This window comes from Canis lupus, chromosome 34 (genome assembly GCF_011100685.1).
Source record: "Canis lupus familiaris isolate Mischka breed German Shepherd chromosome 34, alternate assembly UU_Cfam_GSD_1.0, whole genome shotgun sequence".
Lineage (NCBI taxonomy): Eukaryota > Metazoa > Chordata > Mammalia > Carnivora > Canidae > Canis > Canis lupus.
In genome coordinates this window covers 14070418-14093777 of record NC_049255.1, presented here as the reverse complement: position 1 = coordinate 14093777, position 23360 = coordinate 14070418, and the positions used below count along the sequence as shown (strand labels likewise).

Sequence of the window (23360 nt, the reverse complement as noted above, 5' to 3'; positions counted from 1 at the left end):
AAAGTAGTTACTAAACCACATCATTGAAAGAGAAAACCATGTACTTGGTTAGGAAGCTCTATGTAAACATTTAGATCTTTTTTTTTTTTTTTTTTTTTGGCTGTTTGAAGGAACCAATGGTATAAAATTTGAATCTTTGAAAATTACATGCTTTTAACAGCTATTGTTTGATTTATATCCCCCTGCCCCATAAAAATACTTTCCAGTGGAATTATATACAAAACTTAATCACTTGGATGGCTCAGTGGTTGAATGCCTGCCTTTGGCCCAGGGCGTGATCCTGGGGTCCCAGGATTGAGTTCCACATGCTCCCTGCAGGGAGCTGCTTCTCCCTCTGCCTATGTCTCTGCCTCTCTCTGTCTCTCATGAATGAATACAATCTTTAAAAAAAATTAAAACCATTGTACTTATTATCTACCAACATATACAAAAATAAATGAATTAAAATTAAATGAACACTTAAAAAAATGGCAAGCTTGTTAAGTTTCTGATTCTAACCAATAAGTATTTTAACACTTTTTCTGCAGAGCATGGAAAATACTTTAGAAGTTATAGAACATTTAACAAATAACGTCAAAGAAAAATTATCAGAGAAGCAGGCTTATTCATCTCAACTAAATAGAGAAACGGAAGAGCAAAGGCCAAAGTTAGAGAGAGTAACTAAACAGGTATTGCTGTCTTTTTAAAAACTGACCTGTCATATTTATATTTATGTATTTTGGAGTTCCAGATGGTAACTCCAAATCCTCCTTCATTCATTAAAAAATACTAAGTTCTGGTAAATAGGTATAAATAATGATTAACTACTGTTGACCAACAACAGTGTGCAAAACTCACCAAGGAGATCCGACTTTTGAAAGACACAAAAGATGAAACACTAGAAGAACAAGACATCAAACTTCGTGAAGTGAAACATTTCCACAAGATCATTGATGAGATGCTAGCTGAGGTCACAGAAGAAAATGCTGAGATCCATATTATCCTTCAAACATACTTTCAACAGGTACCTTCTAGCTAAAATATTTTAAAAACTTAATAAAGTTTATGGCATTTATCATAGAGTGAAGTCTAGTTAAAAATATTCTAAAATGCAGTGGTACTAATAATTGCTATTGAATATTCCTCCAGAATGGCTTAGAACTACCTACAGCTGGTACTAAAGGCAGTCGCCAGAGTTCTAGGTCTCCTTCACAGACTTCACTGTTATCAGCAAGGTTAGTGGAAGGTTAAAAATCATCTCGTTAACTCACTATCCTATGCAAATACCTCCACAGTGCTCTCCTTACCTTTACCCACCTTTCTATGTTAGTGTCATGTATACAGCAAACAGCCAGCAGAGCAAGACTCTTTCTGATTTGTCTGAGGTCAGTTTCTATTAGCGCATGGAGTATTTTGTGACTTCCAGCTATTTCAGTGGGATAAAGTGGGGTGAAGTTTTGGAAGTTACATCCTGCATGATTAACCCTCAGTACGGGGGTAAATTTAAACCATAAAAAGGCAACTTAAGTGTACAGACATATGGAGTATGGTTTTTATGATTAAAACCACATTATGAAGTTTTAAGTAGTCACAATTTTATTTCATTTTTGCTGCTTTATTTTGCTAACAAGACAATCATTTACTCCTGCAGTTTAGTTTTATATGCAGAATTCTATCAGGTAGATGTTTAATCACTCTTGTGCTTTGCTGACAAAAATTATTGATGATGATCCTAATTTTAAAATTCCCAATCTCCTACATCCAGTAGCCATCCATTCCATTCACTCATCCAGAGCATTCAGAAATAAAGGGACATCCTAAAATGTTTAAAACAAAACTGTTTCTACATAAACATGGTAAGCAGTCAGTCACCTGCTTGCTGTACTTTCATATTTTTAAAACCTTAGTATTTCAGAATTGTATAGCTAGTTATATGCTTTTCAAATAACCTCATCACTTTATCCTGTCAATAGGCCTCATTTTCTTTTCCTGAGCTTAGATTACATAACCTGTTATTGTAGTCATTCTTGCCAGCACCAGATTCCCATGGTCCCCTTTTAAAAAATCTTTTATGCTTAATTTTTTGCAAAACCTTTTACATGCTTAAGGATTCCACTTCTAAATTATAGTTGAAAATATTTTTCTCATAAATATATTTGAACTAGTTTGAAACTGTATTACCTTTTTTCTCTGAACTAATTTTTTGACTTAATGGTTATGATTTACAAATTTAGTACTATTAATAGAATATACTTTTTGATCTCTTTAATTCCCTGTGGGTTTTGTTTGTTTTTTGTTTGTTTTTGCCATTAGCGAGGGGGTCTCTACTAATACAAATTTTGAGTTAAATTTAAAATAGTGTTTTTCCTTTTCCTGCAGGTCATCCAGGAGTACCACAAGTGTTGCCTCTCAGACTTCAATTAAAGTATTAGAGCTGAACTTTCCAGCCTCCTCTTCAGTGACTGGTAACATTTCCAGGCCAGCAAGTGCTACCACTATCCCCAGTAATGGTAAAAACAAGAAGGGCAGCAAATAAACATTTTAATCCCTTTTGTAGAAGTTGTAAATACAAGAACAAAAATCTTACTTTTAAAATAGTGAATTCCACCCTATGCTTGTGGGTGCTGTGTAGTGACATCAAAGAGACGCCCCTTGAAATTGTGTCAGAAATACGCAATAACTAGACAAAAGTTTTAACCTAGTGGAAAATGTGAAAACGGAGTTTAAAAAAGTCAAGCAATTTAGGTCCAAATAAGCCAAAGAAATGTTTAATTTTCTTAGCTTTTGCCATACTGTTTTCTTCAGAGAAGAAAAGCAGTAATAGATTCTTCAGATTCTATGTTCTACAAGCATAGAGAAAATGTTTTTCACTGTTATTTTGATGTTTGTTAGATTAGAAAATAGTTTGCTACAGCATCTCATGCTAGCCATGAAACCTCACTCAGTTCTAAGGTAACACAATCTTTCAGGAAATTTCTAAAGATTCATTGTCCTGTGAATAGTTTACAACACTAAAATTCTCATTTACCCTAGAAAATCCTAAAATTAGGTTTGCTTTAGTCAAAGAAACATGTCTCTTGGACTTCTGGGGGAGAAGTCTATTATTCTTTTGGTAGGATTCTAAAACTAACCCAAAAAATATTTAACCAAAAAATAGCATTTATTCTCCCCCACCCAAGAAAATAGGAAAGAGCACTGCAATCAATAAAATTGCAGCTTAAATTTCTAGGAATTACTCAATTCTGATCTTGAAAGAAGTCAAACACACTAAATATTTTGTTTTCAAGATACAACCAAGTATAAAGAATGTATTTTTAAGACTTCTCCCGCCCAAGATTTTCTGATTTAGTAAACAGCTAGGTGTGATTTGATTTGCAATAGGAATTCCATAAATTTATAGTGGAGGAAGACCACCAGATTTAAAAAGTTACTATCTTAAATACGTTATTATAGAACATATGCCCAACATTTTCAACTCTTGGAATACAGTGTGGAATATGATTATGTTATAAAACTTTTAAATAAATGTATCACAATCTATGTACTTAACTGTATATCTCCTTCAAACCTTGAAAGTAATTGTATCAACAGTTGTCATTGTGTAGAAGTGTCATTTACAGTTCCTTCTGAAATGTAGTAGTGGAGTAAACTTGTTTTTCCTGATCATAAATATTTATTGTTTTTTAAAATAGCCAGCAAATGTTATAGCCAAGTTCAGTAAGATACTTTTTTTGTAAAGCATAGCTTTAAATGCATGATAGAAAATCTAAAAAAATGATTAATTTTATGGTCACTTTGTATGTTCACTAAGGTTCTTATTCTCTGCCCTTTATTTGTAAATTACTTGGAACTTGCAATTCAATATTACACACGGTGTTCTATGGAGTCAGGGATTGTCTGACTAGCTCTATGACCTTGGGAAAGTTGCTTCTCTATGCTTTTCTCCTAATTTTATACTGAGACAGTACCTATACCAATAACCAAATATATACAAGGTATACAGAGCCTGACATAGGAGCTGCACAATAACGTCTACCTATTATTGAGTCACTACTCAAAGGCTAGCACAATATTTGTGGAATGGTTAGGTTCTAGGCCAGCATACAAGTCTGTATTTAACTCTATTAAATAAATAAACTGTTCCAATCTCAGATGTATAATAATGCTAAATGGAGACACAGGGCTCAACCCCATTATCTCCAAATGTGGAGAGTTATCTTAACATCCACGTATTATCTTAGAAACTTACGAAAGTCAAGACACAGTCTGGGTGTGTAAAAACTATAGACATAATAAGGAAAAAAGCCTGCTAAAGATAATTACTAACAATTCTTGGTAAGTAAATCCCCAATATTTTTTGGCTGTGATGGGTTTCCTGAATACCTCCTTAGAAACTGGTTTGTATACTCTGCTTAATATATGTCCCAGGCAAGAAACTTAGGGAAGACGGAATTCCTAAATTCAGGCCGAGCTGTATAAGGTACTATCCTAACTTTTTGGTACCTGAATGTAACATTAAGCCACAAAGAGAGGAAAAAAAAAAAAAAACCCCACAAAGACACCTTGGAAAATGATAGTGCTGGTTGATAATGATGCTCAGAGATATATATATATATTTTTTTTGTGCTCAGAGATTTTAGTACATAAATTGGTATATGTAAAATACTGAAGATATACCAGCAATTCCTAAAGGTCAAAGACTATGTCAAGGGTACTTTTCACTGTTTACAAAAACCATGCTCTAGGACTATGTATGGATGATACAGGAACTACTAATACACAGAAAGAACCAAGGACTCTTTTAAGAGGAGTTTCTTGGTACAAAGATGAACGACTAAGTGACCTTTCTACTGCTATTACCCATGGTTTTTGACCAGTTTCTTTCTGTTCCATTGCAAAACAATCTTTAGTTTTTTCACTAGGCTCCCAACACTGAAGCCTGAAGGCCTTAAGCACAAACAGGACATACCCAGATAGAAGGATTTAGAGGCAGCATTAAAAGCCTGTTGTCATTTACAGTAAATGGAAATGGAAAGATTCTAAACTAAAGACCATTATAAATCAACACCTTCTGTTTTTAAATTTGGGAGGATTTTTATGATCTAAGTCACTGCTTCAGCTCTAGTTGCTGGAATTTATTGAGTAAAACCAGGCTTTGTTGGCCTTGTCATTTATTCAGGCCCTAAGAAAGGAGGCATCAAGGGAAGCATCAGGAGAGAATATTAAGAAAAGAAATGCAGGCCAGCTCTAGGTAGTTAAAAACATGCAAGCACCTCCCAACTGGACATATGTAATACTAGGACAGTTACCCAATTTTTTTCCCTTTAGGGGAAAACCATATTTACAGTGATCCTCCTGCCACTGGTGTTTTTGCTAAGAGGATTCTTTTTTATTCTGATCTTTTCTTGCCTGGAATATATAGTCTCTAAGGGTCTTGCCAATATTTAAAGTTAAGAAATTTCTTAGGGCTATACTGCTAACAATAGGTCTAAAAAAAGGGGAGAGAGAGAAATAAGCAAAATGGGCCCCTATTCAACTTTCATGGCTTTATTCCTAAGGTACTTGTTAAGCTGGAGCACGAACCATTTTTAATTAAATCAGGTTTTAGAGGTCAATTAGGAAAGACCGGTAACTATATAAATCTTATAAGTAACAAAAAAATTTGGTATTTAAATGAATAATCAATATAAAACAGTATGCAAGGAACAATCAACTACTGTATATCCCTTTCAAAAGCTGAGGGGAAAGACAATTTAACAGAAAAGACAATGAAATAATTTTTAAAGAAAACAATCCAAGTGTTCAATGAACAAATTTAATTTTCTCTCAAGCAGCACGATAAAGTGGACCCAAGGGATTCTCATACACTATAATACAGTGAGGAAGCAATACTTTGAGAATTATTTTTAGGTGAAGTTTAGATCATCACAGTAAGAAATACTATACAGAAACATACACATGAAAAGCCTAAAAAAAAAAAAAAAAATCAAGCTGTTAGGAGACCCATGATTGAAACAAATATACTTTGAGAATAGCTAAAAAGCATCTGCTTTCTGCAATCTCTACAAATAATATAGCTTTAGGAGCAGAGATTCTGCACTGGACTAGAAGACCCAAACTTTCAGTTAATGGCCTTTTTTGTAATGGTGCGGATTCTCCAACGTATTAATTTTTTGGCTTATTTCCTTTTTCTTTCTCAAATGCAGCTATCTGATTAAATATATTGAGTAAATTTTGAGGTAAATTTTTTTTAACTCCACTTGCTGACTGCTCTTTGCTATTTAGTCCATCTGTTTCTGGAACCTCTGTTTTAATGTCCTCTTCATAATTAACCTCTGTTTCATATTCTCCTTGATTTTTATTTAACTGATATCTTTGCTCATGTCTACTGAAATCACGTGATCCAGAATAAGTGTATTTTTTAGATTTTTCAACTGACTTACAAGAGTAGTCTGAGCTTGCTGGTGAAGTGGAACGCCTCGCAGAACCTGGCTCCCACCTCCTATGGTGCTCTTTTTTTCCCTCTGTATTTTTTTCAAATCTTCTATAACCATAAATTTTTACTTTGTCCTCTGAATTCCTATAAAAGGAATCCGAGGAATCTCTTCTACTGGAGAAATGTTTTTCTGATTTATATGGTTTTTCTGTTTTGCTACTACTTGCCTGAGCGTAAAAATCTCTTGGATCTTCAGACCTACCTCCAAAATCATCCGGAATTTCAACTGAAGATGAAGAGAGAGAGCATCTATCTTTCTCTTTTACCTGTTTTTTTTGATATGGGAACCTGTCCTGCTTTTCCAATAGTTTTTCCACTTCTTGTTTTTGGTTAAGAAAAGATGCTAAAGTATTGGATGGAACTAGGAAGGACTCATCTTTCCTACTCTGATCTATCTGACTTGAGGAGGCCTTAGTTAAATGCCTTTTGGAACTTCGAGAAGACTCTGAACGGTTCTTCTTATGTTTCTTATGCTTTTTGTGACCAGAAGAGGAAGAAGTTGATGAAGAAGAATCAGATTCATCAGCAGAAGAAACACTTGAAGAGGAAGAAGTTGATTTTCTTCTTTTCTTCTTTAGCCTAAAAAATAGTTATTCCATCAAATATGTTAAGTACAAAAACATTTCTTGATTATCTATAAAGTTCTTAGTTCTATTTTGTTCTCTTGAAAGGTTTCATAAAACCTGTTTTTAGATAAGCAATTGCTATAATAATCTTAGTTAGCTACAATATTCAATTCTACCACCAGGCATGACTTTTGGGAAAAAATACTGTGTAGACAGTTGTCATTGAAAGCAAGTCCATCATTTCTGGAGACACAGTCACATTTCCAACACTAAAAAACTTAAGCCCATCTAAACACATAAAGGAGAAAAATGAAGTTTTATATCTGGCTACTTCTAATATATAGTTTCTCCTCATCAGCACTACTGACATTTTCACCTGAATAATTCTTTACAATAGGGGAGTATGACAATAGGGGAGTATCCTACAATATCACTGTAGGATATTCTGCAGCATCTCTGACCTCTACCCACTAGATGTTAGTACTACTCCATCAGTTATGATGACCAAAAATGTCCTTGGGGGAACAAAGCCACCCCCCAGTTGAGAACCACTGCTCCAATTCTAAAACACTTCTCTCTAAAATATAGATAATTAAAACAATTATATATTTTAATTCTAAGATCTTTGTTTTTGAATTCTATCTTTAGATTCCACTTAATTTCTTTTAAAGAAAAATTTGTAGTACACATACTTACAAAGTACCACTGATTATGATTATATAAATATATATATATATATATATATATATATTTTTTTTTTTTTTTTTTTTTACTTACTTTACCTCCACATGGCACTTTGGTTCAACTCAGTAGTTGCTTTAAGTTAAAATATACTGAATATTATAGTTTACCTTTTCTCCTCTTTTAAGAGCTTACGCAACTTTTCTGCACTTGTTTCTATTTTCTTTGTTTTCTGCTTTTCTTCCTTTTCAGCTTGTTTTTCTCTTAATTCCAAAGATTTCTTTTAGAACCCAGATATCGGAAAAAACCACACGTTAAAAACAGCAGAATATATAAAACCCAGTTTTCAAAAGACCACCCCCCCAACCAGAAACCAAACAGGGTATACCCAAATCACCACATATCCAGCATTAAGTATTTTTAACATGTAAAAATTAATCATACAAGTGTTTGGCATTAATCATTGGAATAGCCAGAAGAGCATTGAGGACCATATTGCAGTTGGTATTCCATGAAAAAAGGGGAAGCCATTGCATTGGTACCCATGACCCAGAGTGCAGGAGAGGGGAAAAAATAAAATACATAACAAAATACATGAAAAATTATTTTTTAAAAAATTGAAAAATTTAGACAGGACACAAATTTTATAAATAAAATTCAAATAAATTCCATTAAGGTGAGTTGAGGGAGGAATCACCATGTTCAAATACAAACCATTTAAAAAATAGCACAGCCCAGTTGGATGCATGATTACGTAAGAAATCATTTTCCAGTTTGAGGATGGGGATGAGCAGCACCAGATGTCACAGACACAGCAGCAATGGTCCAATTCAGAAGAAAATGCATGAGAAAACATCATCATCAGTATTACAGGAAAAGGCAGTTTAAAATATTTCTCAGAGGTTTTTATAATTAGCTCAATTATACCAACACTGAATTTGTAACCACCAGGAAAGCTCACTATAAGGACATTTCTCAAAATCACATACCACATGTAGGCAGTAGGAATTTTCTCATAGAACTATTTTTACTTCTGAGTACCAACAAAAAAGAAAAGGCACTATGACGTGATGTCAAACCCAATTAGGAAAAGCTGTATCTAAAAACTGTCTAAAGACAGTTTTCATAATGCCTTGACTAAGTAATCTAGAATAGTATTCCCTATAAGAAAGTTAAGTTTTAGCATCAGTTTCAAACATCACTAAATTTCTAAGAGGAAATAAAGAATCACCTGCATATATTTATGAAGCTTCTGCAAAGCATCCTCTGCCTCTTTAAAAGTCTCATCCAAAGCCAAAGCTTTCTTGTAGTAACTTTCAGCATTTAAAAACTTTTCTTCTTCTTCCAACCTAAATTTGAAACATTTTTTGTTTTCATAAAAACAAAAAAAAAATCCTCAAATATGCATATGGTTCAGATGCTTATGAGAACTTATTAGAGAAAAACCATGTTTGGCAACATTTTCCAAATTGAGCAGTACCTAAATCATGTGCTTATTAATGCTATTTCTCTGGTAAAAAGACAACACAAAACAAAAACTATAAACTCACATGTACAGAGAACAGATTGGTAGTCGTGTGGGGTTGGGAGGGTGCTGGCAAAATGGGTGACAGTGGTCAAAATGTACAATCTTCCAGTTAAAAGGTCTAAGTCCTAAACATGTAATGTACAGCATGGTGATTATAGTAATACTGTACTGCATATCTGAATATGGCTAAGAGAATAGATCTTAAAATTTTGCACAAGAAAAACTGTAACTGATGATGGACGTTAACCAAATGTTGTGGAAATCATTTTGCAATATAAACATACACCAAATCATTATGTTGTACATCTCCATCTGTTTTATGTCAATTATGTCTCAATTAAATACAAAAACAACAAAAAAGTATGAATTCATTTTTGGCAACTATAGCCATATTGTATGTCCAGTATTGGGATTTTAGTATGATACATGAAAACATGGCTAGCCAATATCTTCTCTAAATTTAGTATAATCTTGAGCTTGAGCACAGAATTACAGATTGGCTTCTCCTATATATATGTATTTTTTTTAAGATTTTATTTATTCATGAGAGACACAGAGAGAGAGGCAGAGACACAGGCAGAGGGAGAAGCAGGTTCCTTGCAAGGAGCCTGATGCAGGACTTGATCCTAGATCCCGGGATCACGCCCTGAGCAGAAAAGGCAGATGCTCAACTGCTGAGCCATCCAGGCATCCCAAGTTTCTCCTATAGTTTATGAATAATTATCCTTTCTACAGAAAATTTTCCCAGAAAATTTATGGACAAGGTTGGAAATACCAACAGATACGTGTATATCACAACTGGCTGGAATTATTAGATGAAACTCATTAATGTCTATGCTATGAAAAATCAGAATGAGGAAGTCTGGATACAGAGCAGAAAAAGATTTGTAAAATATTTTGTTTTTTGAAAGTAGAAAAAAAAAAAAGGTCAAACATGAAAAAAAGACACAACCCCACAAAAACCCAATGGCTTCAATGGGATCACTTTTCTGTCAGACTGGATATAGGCAGTAAGGGATCCACTGAAGGCTATCAACATTTCTAGCTTGGGGGGGCCTGGGTGGCGGGTTGGTTGACAGTCTGCGTTCTGCTCAGGTTGTGATCCCAGAGTCCTGGGACAGAACCCCACATCCGGCTCCCTGCTCAGTGGGGAGCCTGCTTCTCCCTCTTCCACTTCCCCTGCTTGTGCACACGTGCGCTGTCAAATAAATAAATCTTAAAAACAAACAAAAAAACCAAAAAACATTTCTAGCTTGGATAACATATAGATGATGTTGCCATCCACTCAGCCAGAAGACACCAGTATGTGGGTAGTAAGACAGCCATATCTTAGTAACTATCTACTTAGTGAGAAAGTAAAAAGTTGCACCAGTTACTTGGGTCTAAACAGAAGTTCTTGAGTTAAAAACAAATTTTGCAAAACTCCTTAATTTGGAATTCCGGAATGATCATACAAACTGGAATAATTACGCAGATTTATGAAAAAAAATGATAATTCTATTTAAAGAATTAGTTGCATAAAGATGCTATTGTTATAAATTGGTTTTAATTATTAGAGCAAGCCATTACTAAAAATCATTTATATAGGAATACTGTTTTTTCACAATACTTTATACATTAGACTAGCCTGTTAATCATTAAGTATTTATGATACAACTACTATGACAGGTATTATGCCCGCATCTCAGGATAGTAACATAAGTTGCAGGGTTTGTTCTTAATGATTTACTCTTCCATTTAATCTGCATTTGTGGATTTTACTGCACAGAGCAGAGTAATAAGCTTAATATGTAACAGCAAAATATTCACAACTATAGAACTCCCAATTCATATTTCTGGCATTAAGCTACTAGAATGAAGAATTAGACATCAAATTCCTCTTTATCAAAACAAAAACTTCTTGTGTACATCCAGGAAAAAAATACTTAATTTCTTGGACCCTTACATTTATATTTCTATGTAACGAGAATAGATGTTCAGAACAATGAACTCAAGACACTAAAATATCTTCAACTTCCAATCATAAAGAACCTCAGTACTAAGGGGGAAAAAAAAAACCCAAAAAACCCTAAAAGCTTAAAGAGGACTATATTTAAAGAACAATTTCAACCAAAATTGAAACTAAGAGTGTTTTGAATTGAGTTAAAGATGCTATTTTCTTAAGTTCAAGATTTTATTTATAGTAGGTGGTTGAATATTAGATCTCTAATTTTAAACAAAATCTGATACTTACTGCCCTCCTCTTTCTACAAGTGTCTGGCAGAGGTATTTTCTTGCATTCCTATGAGTTGGACAGTTTTCCAATGCAAGCTCAAAATCTTCTATTGCTTTGTTCAGACTTCCTTTTGTTGCATATCTAGAGATATGAAATAAATTAGAAGAATTTATCTTGTGAGCAATTCATAAATCTTGTACACATTTACCTTATCAATATTCCTTAAAAGCAAGATTCACTTACAATGCTCCACGAGCTACCAAAGCTTCCACATTTTGTTTGTCTATTTCCAGAGCCTTATTGTATTCATTCATAGCATCTACATGGCGTCCAACCTTAAAATAATCAACTCCAATCTTCACACTAAAAAGACATTTAGAAAGCATCATGCACTTCTCAGAATATCCAGATAGAATGTCAGCATGGACAAATTTTTTGTTATTGTTACAGATTTTATTTATTCATTCATGAGAGACAGAGAGAGAGAGGGGCAGAGACATAGGCAGAGACACAGGCAGTAGAAGCAGGCTCCCTGTGGGGAGTCTGATGCGGAACTCGATCCTAGGAACCCAGGATCATGACCTGAGCCAAAGGCAAATGCTCAACCACTGAACCACCCAGGCTCCCCTAGCATGGATACATTTTTAAAACATATCTAATGTGACTAATATTTAGTCTTCAATAATCTCAATATACCTAGGAAGTAATACTGCCTTTGGATAATTCTGTAACAAATATTTATGAAATCCATATATCAATATACTAATTCCTTTTGAAAAGCATGGAAAATGTTGGTTAAAACAAGTCTGTTAAGTTTACAACATAACATCATTTACTCCTATAAAAATGCTACAAAACGCATCATTTTAATTTCTTTATAAACAATTTGGTCTTAAGAATGACGAAAGACCAAAGAATGACTTAACGCTTGCCTTATCCTAACCTTTAGACTAGATAATGCAATTGTTGAAAGACAAATTTTCATACCATTTTAAAGCCCAAGATGCAGACTGTTTCTTTCTTAATGCAGAAGCAAAATCATCTTCAGAGAAGTTTTTGCTATTCAAAGAAAATAAAAGTCAAACTATATAGTTTTTTTGGGGGGGGTAATAATACTTCACTCTGACAGATAAAAATTCAACACTGAAAAAGTAAATCCCAGGTAAGAAATTTATATTCCATCTACAAAAGAATATTTTTTTTCAAGTTTTTATTTAAGATATAGTTAGGTAACATATAGTGGAATATCAGTTTCAGGAGTAGAATTTAGTGATTCATCACTGACGTATAATAGGCAGTACTCAACACAAGTGTCCTAACACAAGTGCCCTCTTTAATACCTATCACCCATTTAGCCCATCCTCCACCAACCTTCCCTCCATCAACCCACAGTTTTTTTCTGTTAATGTTTATATCCCTCTCTTACAAAAAAAAAAATTCTTAAAATGCCAAGAATTATTGTTAAACAGTATTTCTAACATAAAATTCTTAGAAGCTTTCTGTGTCTTTCTCTATACATATAATCACAAGAGACTCCATTACAGAAGGAAATGGGGATCACCTAGTTCATTCACTTTGGCATACTGCTGCCACCAGGCTTAGAACAGTCAAATATGTCCCTCGGTTACATAGCTTTTAAGCTCAGCACCATTTACCTCACCACTTAATAACAGTAAATTTACTATACCTTTGTAGGCCTCTCATTAAAGATGGTGGATTAGATTCATCTATTCCTAGTTTTCCTAGAAGGAGTTCAACTACTCCGGGATTAACAAATCCCAAGGAACTCTGCATGATATTTTCATAGGATTCCAAAGAATTGCTATTTAGTTCAACACTTCTCCTTAAAAAAAAAAAAAAAAAAAAAAAAAAAGTATAAAAATGACTTAATGTAATTAGCATATCCCATTTCTATTAAAGAAATACTCATCATTTTTATACATGAAGGTGTGGTAATATTATTTTGGTTTCTTTTACTTAAGGGCTATAAAAATAAAACGAGCATATTTTGAAATAAGAGAAATTAATTTTCTACCTCATCATAATTTGGACACAATTTGCTATTTTTTAAATCAAGAAACTGTTTACAATTAACTTCTTTAAATAATGTAGATGGATTACCTGTAGTATAAAGGAAGCTCTTCAGAACTAATTACACCCAATTTAATACCAGATAGATGTGGTGGAAGAGATGAGCTATATAGAGACACTGCAAGCTTTTCATGGTATCTGTCAATATCTTTGATTCCAGCTTAAAAAAATAAGGAAACTAAGCTGATTAAAAAGAAAATGCAAACTAACATGAAAATACATAAATCCAAACACTATTCTCATTAGCTAATTTCCAAAATTAATATAAACAAAAATCTGACAACTGTTACTTTTTTTTTATCAGTATGATGAAACTGATCACCTCGAATAATGTCACCAGTTTGGTAATATGATAAAGGATCCCCGTGGTTACTGTGAGAAGGTACATCTCTTAACGGACAAAGAGCCTGCAATGAGAAGTATTTTAAGACACCACACATTCCATTCTTTCGTGAGAAGTAACATTTTTTTACCTTACTTGTTCAGTATAATCTGCTAACAGTTGACATGAATGTTAAAAACGAGCCCTTTAAAATCTAAATTTAAACAAGGATTTTAATTATAAGCAACTCAAATACCAAACCTTTTAAATTAACACACTATTTCAAATTCAAGACAATTCATCTTGGGCAAAGTATCTTTTTATATAATGTACATGAAGAAATCATTTATATTTAACTGTTGTAAATATAAAAATAAGGAATTTGTTTCTAAATTATCCACATGCAGGTATCTAACTCCAAACACTAAATAAGAACACGTGCAGCTAGAAGAAATAAGCCTGCAATACCAATCTCACCATATCCACTGGTATCTCTGAGCATTTAAAATATGACTCTATCCCTGCCAACCAAAGGGACCAAGCAAACCTCACAAAACCAGAAATAAAGGAGGAAACTATGTAAGTTTATCACCACTAGTAATTTTTTAAAAAGTTCTTTATTTTTCTGCAGTTAATATTTATTTCTCAAAACTATGTCAGCAGGGTACACCTAAGCCCAAGTGGATGCAAAGACCTAATTCTTGCATTGAGAGGACTCCTACCAAAAACAGAAGCAAACAAACAACTGAAAAGTAACTTACTGTGATTTCTAAGTGGGATATATCTCTTATGATGCCACTGCCTAAACAGATCAACACCATGAAAAACCCAAACTCCCGGATGGAACTAATCCTTCCAATCACTATATCACCACGCTCAATATCTCGGAAAAACAGCTCTCTCCGGTCCATACTAGGTATTTCCATGAACTGCTCTAACGGCGGCATGACTGCATAACCATCTGAAACAAAAACAAAACAAAATTGCGCCTTGCTTCATCTCAGGTGCAGTGAAATAACCCAAAGCGCAATCAAAATATTTTAATAAAACTCACCTTCGTTGTCTTCATTGACTTCAGAAGTTACAGGCGCATCCGATTTCCAGGAAAGTGCAAAAAGCAAATCTGCTTTTTTGGAAATGAATTTCTGTATTTCGATGTTGTCAACTCTCTTCTCTTTTCTTAAAAGGAAACAAAATTTATGAAAACTGGTTTATGGGCAAAACCTTTCCAGGTAGGTCTAAGCTTAAGCTCACGGCTCTCGGGGCCCAATCGCGTCCATCCTAAGCTCCGGGCCGTACATCCTCTGAGAAAAAGTTTTAATCAGGGAATCCGTCATTCGCCATCATGGAGGTGGAGGGCAAGGAAAGTTAAAAAGGACAGTCCCGCAGCTCCCGATGACGAAGCCCAAGGGCTGTTGGCTAACGACTCAGCGCCTCAGGCAGTACCACAGAAAAGGTTCGGCCCTCATCCTCCCCCTGCCCTCGCACCGGGCGAAGACCCTCCGCGGCTCGCGGCCGCGGCCCTGCGCCTTCTCCACTCGCCACCCGGCGGCGCCAGCGGGGCCCCCAACCTGCGTCCCCTCCCCCGTCTCGCAGCGGCGCCGCCGTCCCCCTACCTGCCCTGTAACTGCTGCTGAGGCGGCGGACCCCGGCCCGGCTCGGCCGCCGACCCCAGGAGGCTCCGGAAGTGTGGGTTGTCCTGCTGCTCGCTCCGCAGCAGGGAGAGCAGTGACGGCCCGTGGTAGTTCAGGGACTGCCGCAGAAGGTCCCGGTCCATGGCTAGAGATTGCCGGACCCCGCGACGCGTGGGCTGCCGGGCCCACCGCCCCGCCTCCCCGCGCACCCACTACTTCAGCTCGGCGGTCCCGGGGGCTGAGGAAGCCGCCCGGAAGCCACCGGAAGCACACATCGCAGACCCTTAACACAACCGGCTCCCGGAAGTGCTCCAGGCTCGCCTTAGGCGGCGGAGCGCGGGAGCTGCGCGGGGGGAGCTGTGCCGCGATCTCGCGAGATGGGGCGCGACTACGGAAACCGGAAGCACTGGGCTAAAGCATTTCCTGAGCTGGAGGGCTGCCTACCGGCTCTGAGGTAGTGATGTACGAGAAGTGTTTTTTAAAAATTTCTCTGGCGTTATTATTACGTTGAAATGACCCGGGCTCTAATGTAGGCTAAATAATAATAATTCATCCGTCTATTTAGTGAGGAGCTTCTAAGCACCAGAGCCAGGGTGAGAACCAGAAAGAAAGGGGACTGACACTCATTAAACACTGGAGTTGTGTTCTCCATCCATACTCCATTCACTGTAATGATTTTTAGGGTTAGCTTAAAATCAGGATGGCTTTAATGTCTGGACATATGCCTGTATGCATTGTTTTTTTTTAATTTCTTTATTTAAAGTGGCTTCTAAAAACTTAGTGCCCATAAGATTGACTGTGTAGTGTTGTGTACATTAAAGTCTATATAATGTAGTTATGGATAATTCACCTGAATTGCAAAGGTAATTGTGATTTGGGCTTTTCTCCTCCCTTAGTTATTTTTTTAAAAAAGATTTAATTTATTTATTCATGACAGATACAGAGAGAGAGAGAGGCAGAGACACAGGCAGAGGGAGAAGCAGGCTCCCTGCAGGGAGCGCGACCTGGGACTCCATCCCAGGTCCCCGAGGTCACAACCCCAGGCCCAAGGTGGCGCTAAACCTCTGGGCCACCCAGGCTGCCCTTAGTTATTGATTTGAGAACCTAACTGTTTTAACTCGTAAAACTCTTACTTTAGAGATTGAGGAAACAGGCCCAAGGGTCTCAATAAATTGCTCACTGTCACCCACCAGGTAAAAGGTTAAAGTTAGGATTCCAACCTCAGTCTTAATAGATCTTTGCAGACACAATTGCTGGAAAAAGTATATTTAACATACAGCCCTAACTTCCTCTGATTTTAAGATAATATGGCTTAGTTTTATTTCACTATACTTAAATATGTATAGGTTAGTATAGCCCTCTAGAGCAAAAATAAGTGGTAGCAGTTATTCCTCCTCTCCAGCTATGTGTTTTCACTGTCTGGCCACCTGCATAGAAGGCCCAGTCCAGGATATAGTGTATCCCTCAGCTCTATTTTGTGAAAAAAGTCCCGTCAAATAGTTTACTGAGACCTGAGAAGATGCAACAAAGAAGAATGCAAGTTTAAAAGATAATACATTTCCAGCTTCTGTGAGCACATCAGGAAAGTGTACTCAGTGTTACAGACTGATTTGTGTCAAGCTAATAACAGCTCTAGAGAATGGCTGTTATTAGGAAAGAGGGTGCTGTCACTGAAAGCCAACCCCCCAAAACAAACTATAGACATTCTGGTAAATTACATGATTTTTAGGTAGAGTTGATCTGTTATTAAGGGTCTAATTATCTCTGGACGGACTGAGAAGCCTCGTGTCTGAGACCCAGATGCCAGACAGTGGTCTTTAGTCTAAGAAGGCCAACTTGTGAAGCCATTCTTGAGTAGCACAGCCTTCGTCACTATGGGATGTGTCTGTGGTTTTTCCTAATTTTAACACGAGAGTAAACTCCAACCACCCTGTGTCTTCAGTATCCAAAATTGCTATAGTATGGCCATGAAAACAGGAGAAAGTAGCTGCTTTTAGAGGGTAAGCAGTGTTCATCAAGAGAGAAATTTATCGAATGCTTGCTATATACATGGTAGTGGTGGGGAGGACAAAACTCCACAAAACTTTAAGCGGGTGTAATCAAAACTCAGGCGGGGTCCTATCTTTGATTGGTGCTGGGCAGTCATAGTAGTTAAATGCCAAAGGCAACCTTATTCTTCAATTTCCAAGTACTCCCACAGCATGGGATTAGCCTTTTATAGTCACAGATGGTTTTGACTTAGTTTTCTGCTGGGATAGATATCCTTTGACTTTGGAGGGGACTGAGCACAGGATGGTTGACATGGGACTGGAGGGAGTGAGGAGAGGAAGTGAGGGGATTAGTTTTGCATTTCATTTTGGAGAAAATAGTCTCACATACAGGATTTCTCGAGGTGGTTGTAGACAGAAAACACTTTTCTTTCACTTTTTGTTTTAATTTTTTGTTGACTGGTTTGACCTTTAAAAGAATCTCTTAAAAATCTTTTTTGATAAGTTTTCCCGATTAAGCAGTATGAATAATCAAGTGACTATATGGGAAGGAAGAGAGGATAAAGAATTCAAGACAGATCTTTGGTGTCTGGATTCTGGGCCTATTTTTATTGTGATATCCAATTCCATGATTAAGTAAACACATATGTATGTCTTTTAATAAATACTCTCTAGGCCCTGGAGATACAAAGATGAAAAAAACTTCTGATTCTTCAGCAGTGCATAGTCCAATAGAGGATTAGACATAAGATGAAATGTGGCACATAGTAAGTACTATTGTTATGGATACCTATTAAGTGTCTGCTTAGGTCCCTTATTTTTCCTGGGGGATGAAGTAGTGGGAGTTGATGGGGATAAGAGAGGAGAGGGGGAGGCAAGTATGTGCCTTCCAGGAGGAGGAAGCAATATAATTAAAGAAGTAGAGATGTGCAAAAGCAAAACATGTTCTGGAGACAGCAAGTGTGAAATTGAAGTAGGTAGAGATATTTTAGTTATGGACACTTTAATTATGTGTATCATTTCAGGTAGGATATATATTGGTGCCCCTGTATCCTCTGTGTGAAAATACACACACACACGCACATGCACACAGATAAATTCTGATTTATTTAGCAAAGAACATAAACACTTAGCCAGAGCAAAGTAGCCACAAAAAGCAAGGGCAAAGCAGTATATTTCAAGGTCGCTTTTCTTGGATCCCCCCATTTTCTCAAAATAACATGCAGCTGCTAGTGACACAATATGTAAGAGATGAAGTCTATCTGGATCTCAGAATCATATATTGCCGTGTGGGAAGGACTTACACAAAATATGTGTGACTATATACAAAACCTGTAGACAGGTTTTTTTCTAGTTCTTGATTCTGATGTAAATGATTTCAGAAAGCTTTATCCTCATCTGGAGTTAAGGATGAGATGTTTGTATCAGGAAAGAGTGGGTAGAACCAGATAAGATCATAAGAGTATATAAATACTCCTCCCATTAATTTTTCAGCAATTTTTTTCCTAATTTTTTTTCTTAAAAGATCCTTTTTTTGTTGTTGCTAAAGCCAACTTGAGTAAATTTATGATTTGGAACGAAAGGAATCTTGACTGTACTGGGAAGCTACCTACCCACAAGTATCTTCTGCTGTTTCTACTCTGCCATTTAAAAAATTAAACAGATACATGGAAAGATTAAGATTTGTTCAAAAACTAACTTTAGAATCCACATTATCTTAACTATATATCTAGTACTCTTTCTACCATGCCACGCATCTAGAAGGTCAGCTGAAACCATGCTCTTTAAGGATATAGTTTGTAAATATACATGTATGGACTTATTTTATTTTAAAAATATCTATGGTTATGTTAACTTTTAAAGATAGCCCTGAACTTTCTTTTCTATAATGGGGACACTTGGTTTCATTCATAGGCATATGGTACAAGAGGCAGCTTTGCTTCCATAGAAGGTAATAGCTTTGTTCTATTCAGAGTTATATTTGGAGTCACCCTGGGTTAACTCAGGGAAGAAGGAGGAATACTAAATGGCAAGTATGGCTAGACAGCCAAAAATTCATTCTTATTATTAGAGAAATAATTCAGACCTACTCTGATAAGGGTTCACTCATCCAGTAGTCTTTGCTATGAATTCACCTTCTCTTTTTATTTTTCATATCACAGATTAACACATCTCTTTAAGAAAAACATTGTCAAATATTTATCCACATGAGGGTGCTGTAAGATCATTGTGGGTATTGCTTTCAATCCTTTACCAGAAAACCTACTGCCAATTAAACAAGGATTCAGAGGTGGGAAATTGTGACCTACTGCGTAGAGTTATTTTAAGATAGTTGTGTTTCTAACACCCTCTCCATATTTTAGTATTGGTAAATATTTTGATGAGGATATTATTTTAATGTACATTAGTTTATATTTCAATTGTCTAGGATTGATTTAATTCTCTAGGATCAGTTAGCTCAGTAATTTTGCATTTTTCTGAGAGGAAAGATCACTAATTTTAGTTACAATTTAGTTCTGAACAGACCCAGTGGTGTGGTGAAGATTGCACAACTCCAGGTCGGGTTGGGGGTTCTGGGGTTGTTGCATTTACATCATAATCCATGTATGATGTATGTAGTACTCCTGGAGATGTGTAATGCTGGACCATACACAGTGGCCATCTGCAGTGCTATTCTCAGCCAGCCATTTTTTCCCATGTTTGTCTTTGTTTACAAAAAAGACTTGAAATAGGATGAGGATATTTCAGAACAAATCCATCATGATTGTTGGGGGAAAAACAGTTAAAAAGATGAGTGCGGGGCAGCCTGGTGGCGCAGTGGTTTGGCGCCACCTGCAGCCCAGGGCGTGATCCTGGAGACCGTGGATGAGTCCCGCGTTGGGCTCTCTGCATGGAGCCTGCTTCTCCCTCTGCCTGTGTCTCAGCCTCTCTCTCTGTGTCTCTATGAATAAATAAATAAAATCTTTTAAAAGAATAAAATAAAAAAAAATTTAAAAAGATGAGTGCGATATACAGATCAGTGTGCTTATCCTCAGGTACCTTGTCAGGACTGCTTATAAAGATACAAACACACACATTTCTTAGATTCTCATTTTATGGCAGTTTCTCAGAATACTATGCCATCAGGGAACATGTCAGGATTATAACCAAGAAAAATTGATAGTTGATGCTAAATAAACAGTATTCTTTGTCAATACATTTTGAGTTGGTTTGATACTCATTTTTAATGCAATTTGGACATTTCTTTGAAAAAGAGTAATTAAAAAAAAGAGTAATTGATTGCCTTTTAATTATTAAATAGTAACTTCTTTTATTTTATTGATAGCAGCACCAAGGAGAATTTCAGAGAATGGAAGTATATTATTGGTTTAGTATATTGCCCCCTCCTTAATGGAATCCATTGAGAGATCCAGCATGTCTGGGTATGATATTTGATTATTGGTAGATATAAAAGGTCTGATTTCCAAAGGCAAGTTAATTGAATGAATGAATGAATAAGTGAATGAATTCATAGCATGAATGGTTATTGCTGATAATCCTTTTTTTAATTTTAATTTTAATTTTAATTTTTTTTATTTATGATAGTCACAGAGAGAGTGAGAGAGAGAGAGAGAGGCAGAGACACAGGCAGAGGGAGAAGCAGGCTCCATGCACCGGGAGCCCGACGTGGGATTCGATCCCGGGTCTCCAGGATCGCACCCTGGGCCAAACCTCTGCGCCACCCAGGGATCCCATTGCTGATAATCCCAATTCTGCATCTGTGGACTTAGAAGTGGAAGAAAAGCAGATTATTTTTATAGCTTTTATCAGTTTTACAGTATAAAAGAACTAATATCTTTGTTATAATGTGAAGATTTAGAGGAGAATAAGATTTACCATAGTATAGTATAATTTCATAGTAACAAATACCATTGCATTGATTATCTCTGTATAATTAAAATATTTCCAAGCCTTTGCCATTGTCTGTTACTTCTGGCCAAATTAAGGATAACTCATTTCCTGAACTATATTACAAAAGAGTCTCTGTAAGACCCTTAGAATTAGTGGCATAAGAACTGAGTTAGTGAAATTTTTTTTACCACTTACTGCAAATTTATTTTATGGAATATTCTGAATTAACATAATTCCCTTTCCCAGTATTCATGGAGAGAGAGTAGAATTGTGCACAAGAATTCTTATGATAGATTGCATTAAAAATGATTTTAAAAATATACTTTATATAAGAAATACTGAATGGATTGATACCATTTTGCTGCTAAAATTCTCTGGGCAGTCTCAGTATTTTTAAACCTATTTACCTATTTGTCTTTTCAAACACTGACACCTTAATTCTTCTCAGACCTCATATGTGAGACTTTTTGGCATGCTTATGTATTTAGGTTGAATACCGTCTCTCAGTTTTCCTAAAGCTACAATAAGTATTCATTTCAGTTTCTCCTAAGATTCATGCTAGATGCATGTTCACCTAGGGCATGTGACATGCTTCTTCTCTAGGGCTAGCCTTACCACATTATGTCTCAAGTCTTAGAAGGAACCATGAAAATCTTCTTAGATCTTCCTCACTTGAGCCTCTATTTGCTGTCTTCAAGTGCATTATATTTTATTTTCCCCAAGTCATGCAGTAAGGAAATGCCAGATCCCTAATCTGTCATTGACCTACAGGCTCCTATGTTATTAAGATCTGAGACTGGGATCCCTGGGTGGCGCAGCAGTTTGGCGCCTGCCTTTGGCCCAGGGCGCGATCCAGGAGACCCGGGATTGAATCACACGTCGGGCTCCCGGTGCATGGAGCCTGCTTCTCCCTCTGCCTGTGTCTCTGCCTCTCTCTCTCTCTCTTTCTCTGTGTGTGACTACCATAAATAAATAAAAATTAAAAAAAAAAAAAGATCTGAGACTTTAGTTCTATTAAAAAGTGGAGAACCTAATCCCTCCTTTGTTCTTCAGGAAGTTGCTTTTCTTTTATTCTCTAGGAAGTCAGTTTTAGTTCTTACCTTCTTTCTCTCTTTCAGTAAGTTGTCTTTTGTTTTGTGAATGAGTCTTCTGGTCCTATTTTCTGCATCACAAATCTGGATTATAGTCATTACAATAGTAATATTTAAATTTATGGAAATTGGATATAAAGCATGACAGTATGATTTATGAATTATTAGTTGATTTTTTTGTAGCCCAAATGATTAAATGGTGATCCTGTCCTCTGCTGAGCACCTACATAGGATAACCATTATTTAGGGATTGTCAATAATATTACAAATGGAGAACATCAAAAGCCTTAATTTTTTACTTTCAGTTATGACTGGTTGGTGCCAGACTAGCCTATTTATTATAAACAACTGAAAAAAACCCTGGACATAATATATGAAATAACTATTTTTAGACTATACAAATGACAATGCAAGACTGCAGTGTCTGAGAGAGGGTGTCAAGCTGGGTAAGTCCTACAATTGCCCAGTTTTCTGGCTGGAGGCATTTACTGAACAGTGGTACAGAGAGTCCACAGTGGAGGAGACAGATATCAGAGTTCATAGAGTCTCTTTTTTTTTTTTTTTTTTTAATTTTTATTTATGATAGTCACAGAGAGAGAGAGAGAGAGAGAGAGAGGCAGAGACATAGGCAGAGGGAGAAGCAGGCTCCATGCACCGGGAGCCCGACGTGGGATTCAATCCCGGGTCTCCAGGATCACGCCCTGGGTCAAAGGCAGGCGCTAAACCGCTGCGCCACCCAGGGTTTCCGAGTTCATAGAGTCTTAAGCAGTTGGAATTTATGGGGCAGAGGCCCAAAGAGGAGGGAGCTAAGCAAAGAAAGAACTCTGGAGATTTGCTTCAATGTCCCTTTGAGTATTTGAATGCTAAACTGTATGTAT

At 36.3% G+C, this 23360-nt stretch overlaps 2 protein-coding genes and 2 long non-coding RNA genes across 5 annotated transcripts in view; 3 read left to right on the top strand and 1 right to left on the bottom strand.

Moving 5' to 3' along the window:
- The window catches only part of CCDC39 (coiled-coil domain containing 39), a 44065-nt gene extending 39529 nt beyond the window's left edge, over positions 1-4536 (top strand). The window contains exons 17-20 of the mRNA XM_038583459.1: positions 528-668; positions 824-1003; positions 1129-1214; positions 2359-4536. Coding sequence (XP_038439387.1) covers positions 528-668; positions 824-1003; positions 1129-1214; positions 2359-2515 — 564 coding nt within the window. The 3' untranslated portion in view covers positions 2516-4536. The remainder of the gene's footprint in view (positions 1-527; positions 669-823; positions 1004-1128; positions 1215-2358) is intronic.
- Positions 4537-5510: 974 nt separating this feature from the next.
- On the bottom strand, positions 5511-15866 carry TTC14 (tetratricopeptide repeat domain 14). Of its 2 annotated transcripts, XM_038583460.1 has the most exons (12): positions 15495-15866; positions 14933-15057; positions 14640-14839; positions 13879-13963; positions 13587-13716; positions 13153-13308; positions 12453-12524; positions 11709-11828; positions 11484-11606; positions 8954-9071; positions 7893-8002; positions 5511-7054 (listed from the first exon to the last, which is right to left on the bottom strand). In XM_038583460.1, the coding sequence occupies exons 1-12, from the start codon at positions 15653-15655 to the stop codon at positions 6145-6147; spliced, it is 2310 nt and encodes a 769-aa protein (XP_038439388.1). In that variant the 5' UTR covers positions 15656-15866; the 3' UTR covers positions 5511-6144. The 2 variants fall into 2 exon arrangements, 1 of the variants encoding a protein (XP_038439388.1); XR_005383753.1 differs by lacking the exon at positions 5511-7054 and having other exon boundaries at positions 7964-8002; positions 8437-9071.
- LOC119867492 lies at positions 13737-15197 on the top strand. The gene is made up of 3 exons (XR_005383755.1): positions 13737-14007; positions 14286-14457; positions 14542-15197. It is a non-coding gene; the product is annotated as an uncharacterized LOC119867492 (long non-coding RNA).
- On the top strand, positions 15686-22125 carry LOC111093961. Its single transcript, XR_005383754.1, has 3 exons — positions 15686-15966; positions 18176-18267; positions 21086-22125. It is a non-coding gene; the product is annotated as an uncharacterized LOC111093961 (long non-coding RNA).
- Positions 22126-23360: the final 1235 nt, after the last annotated feature.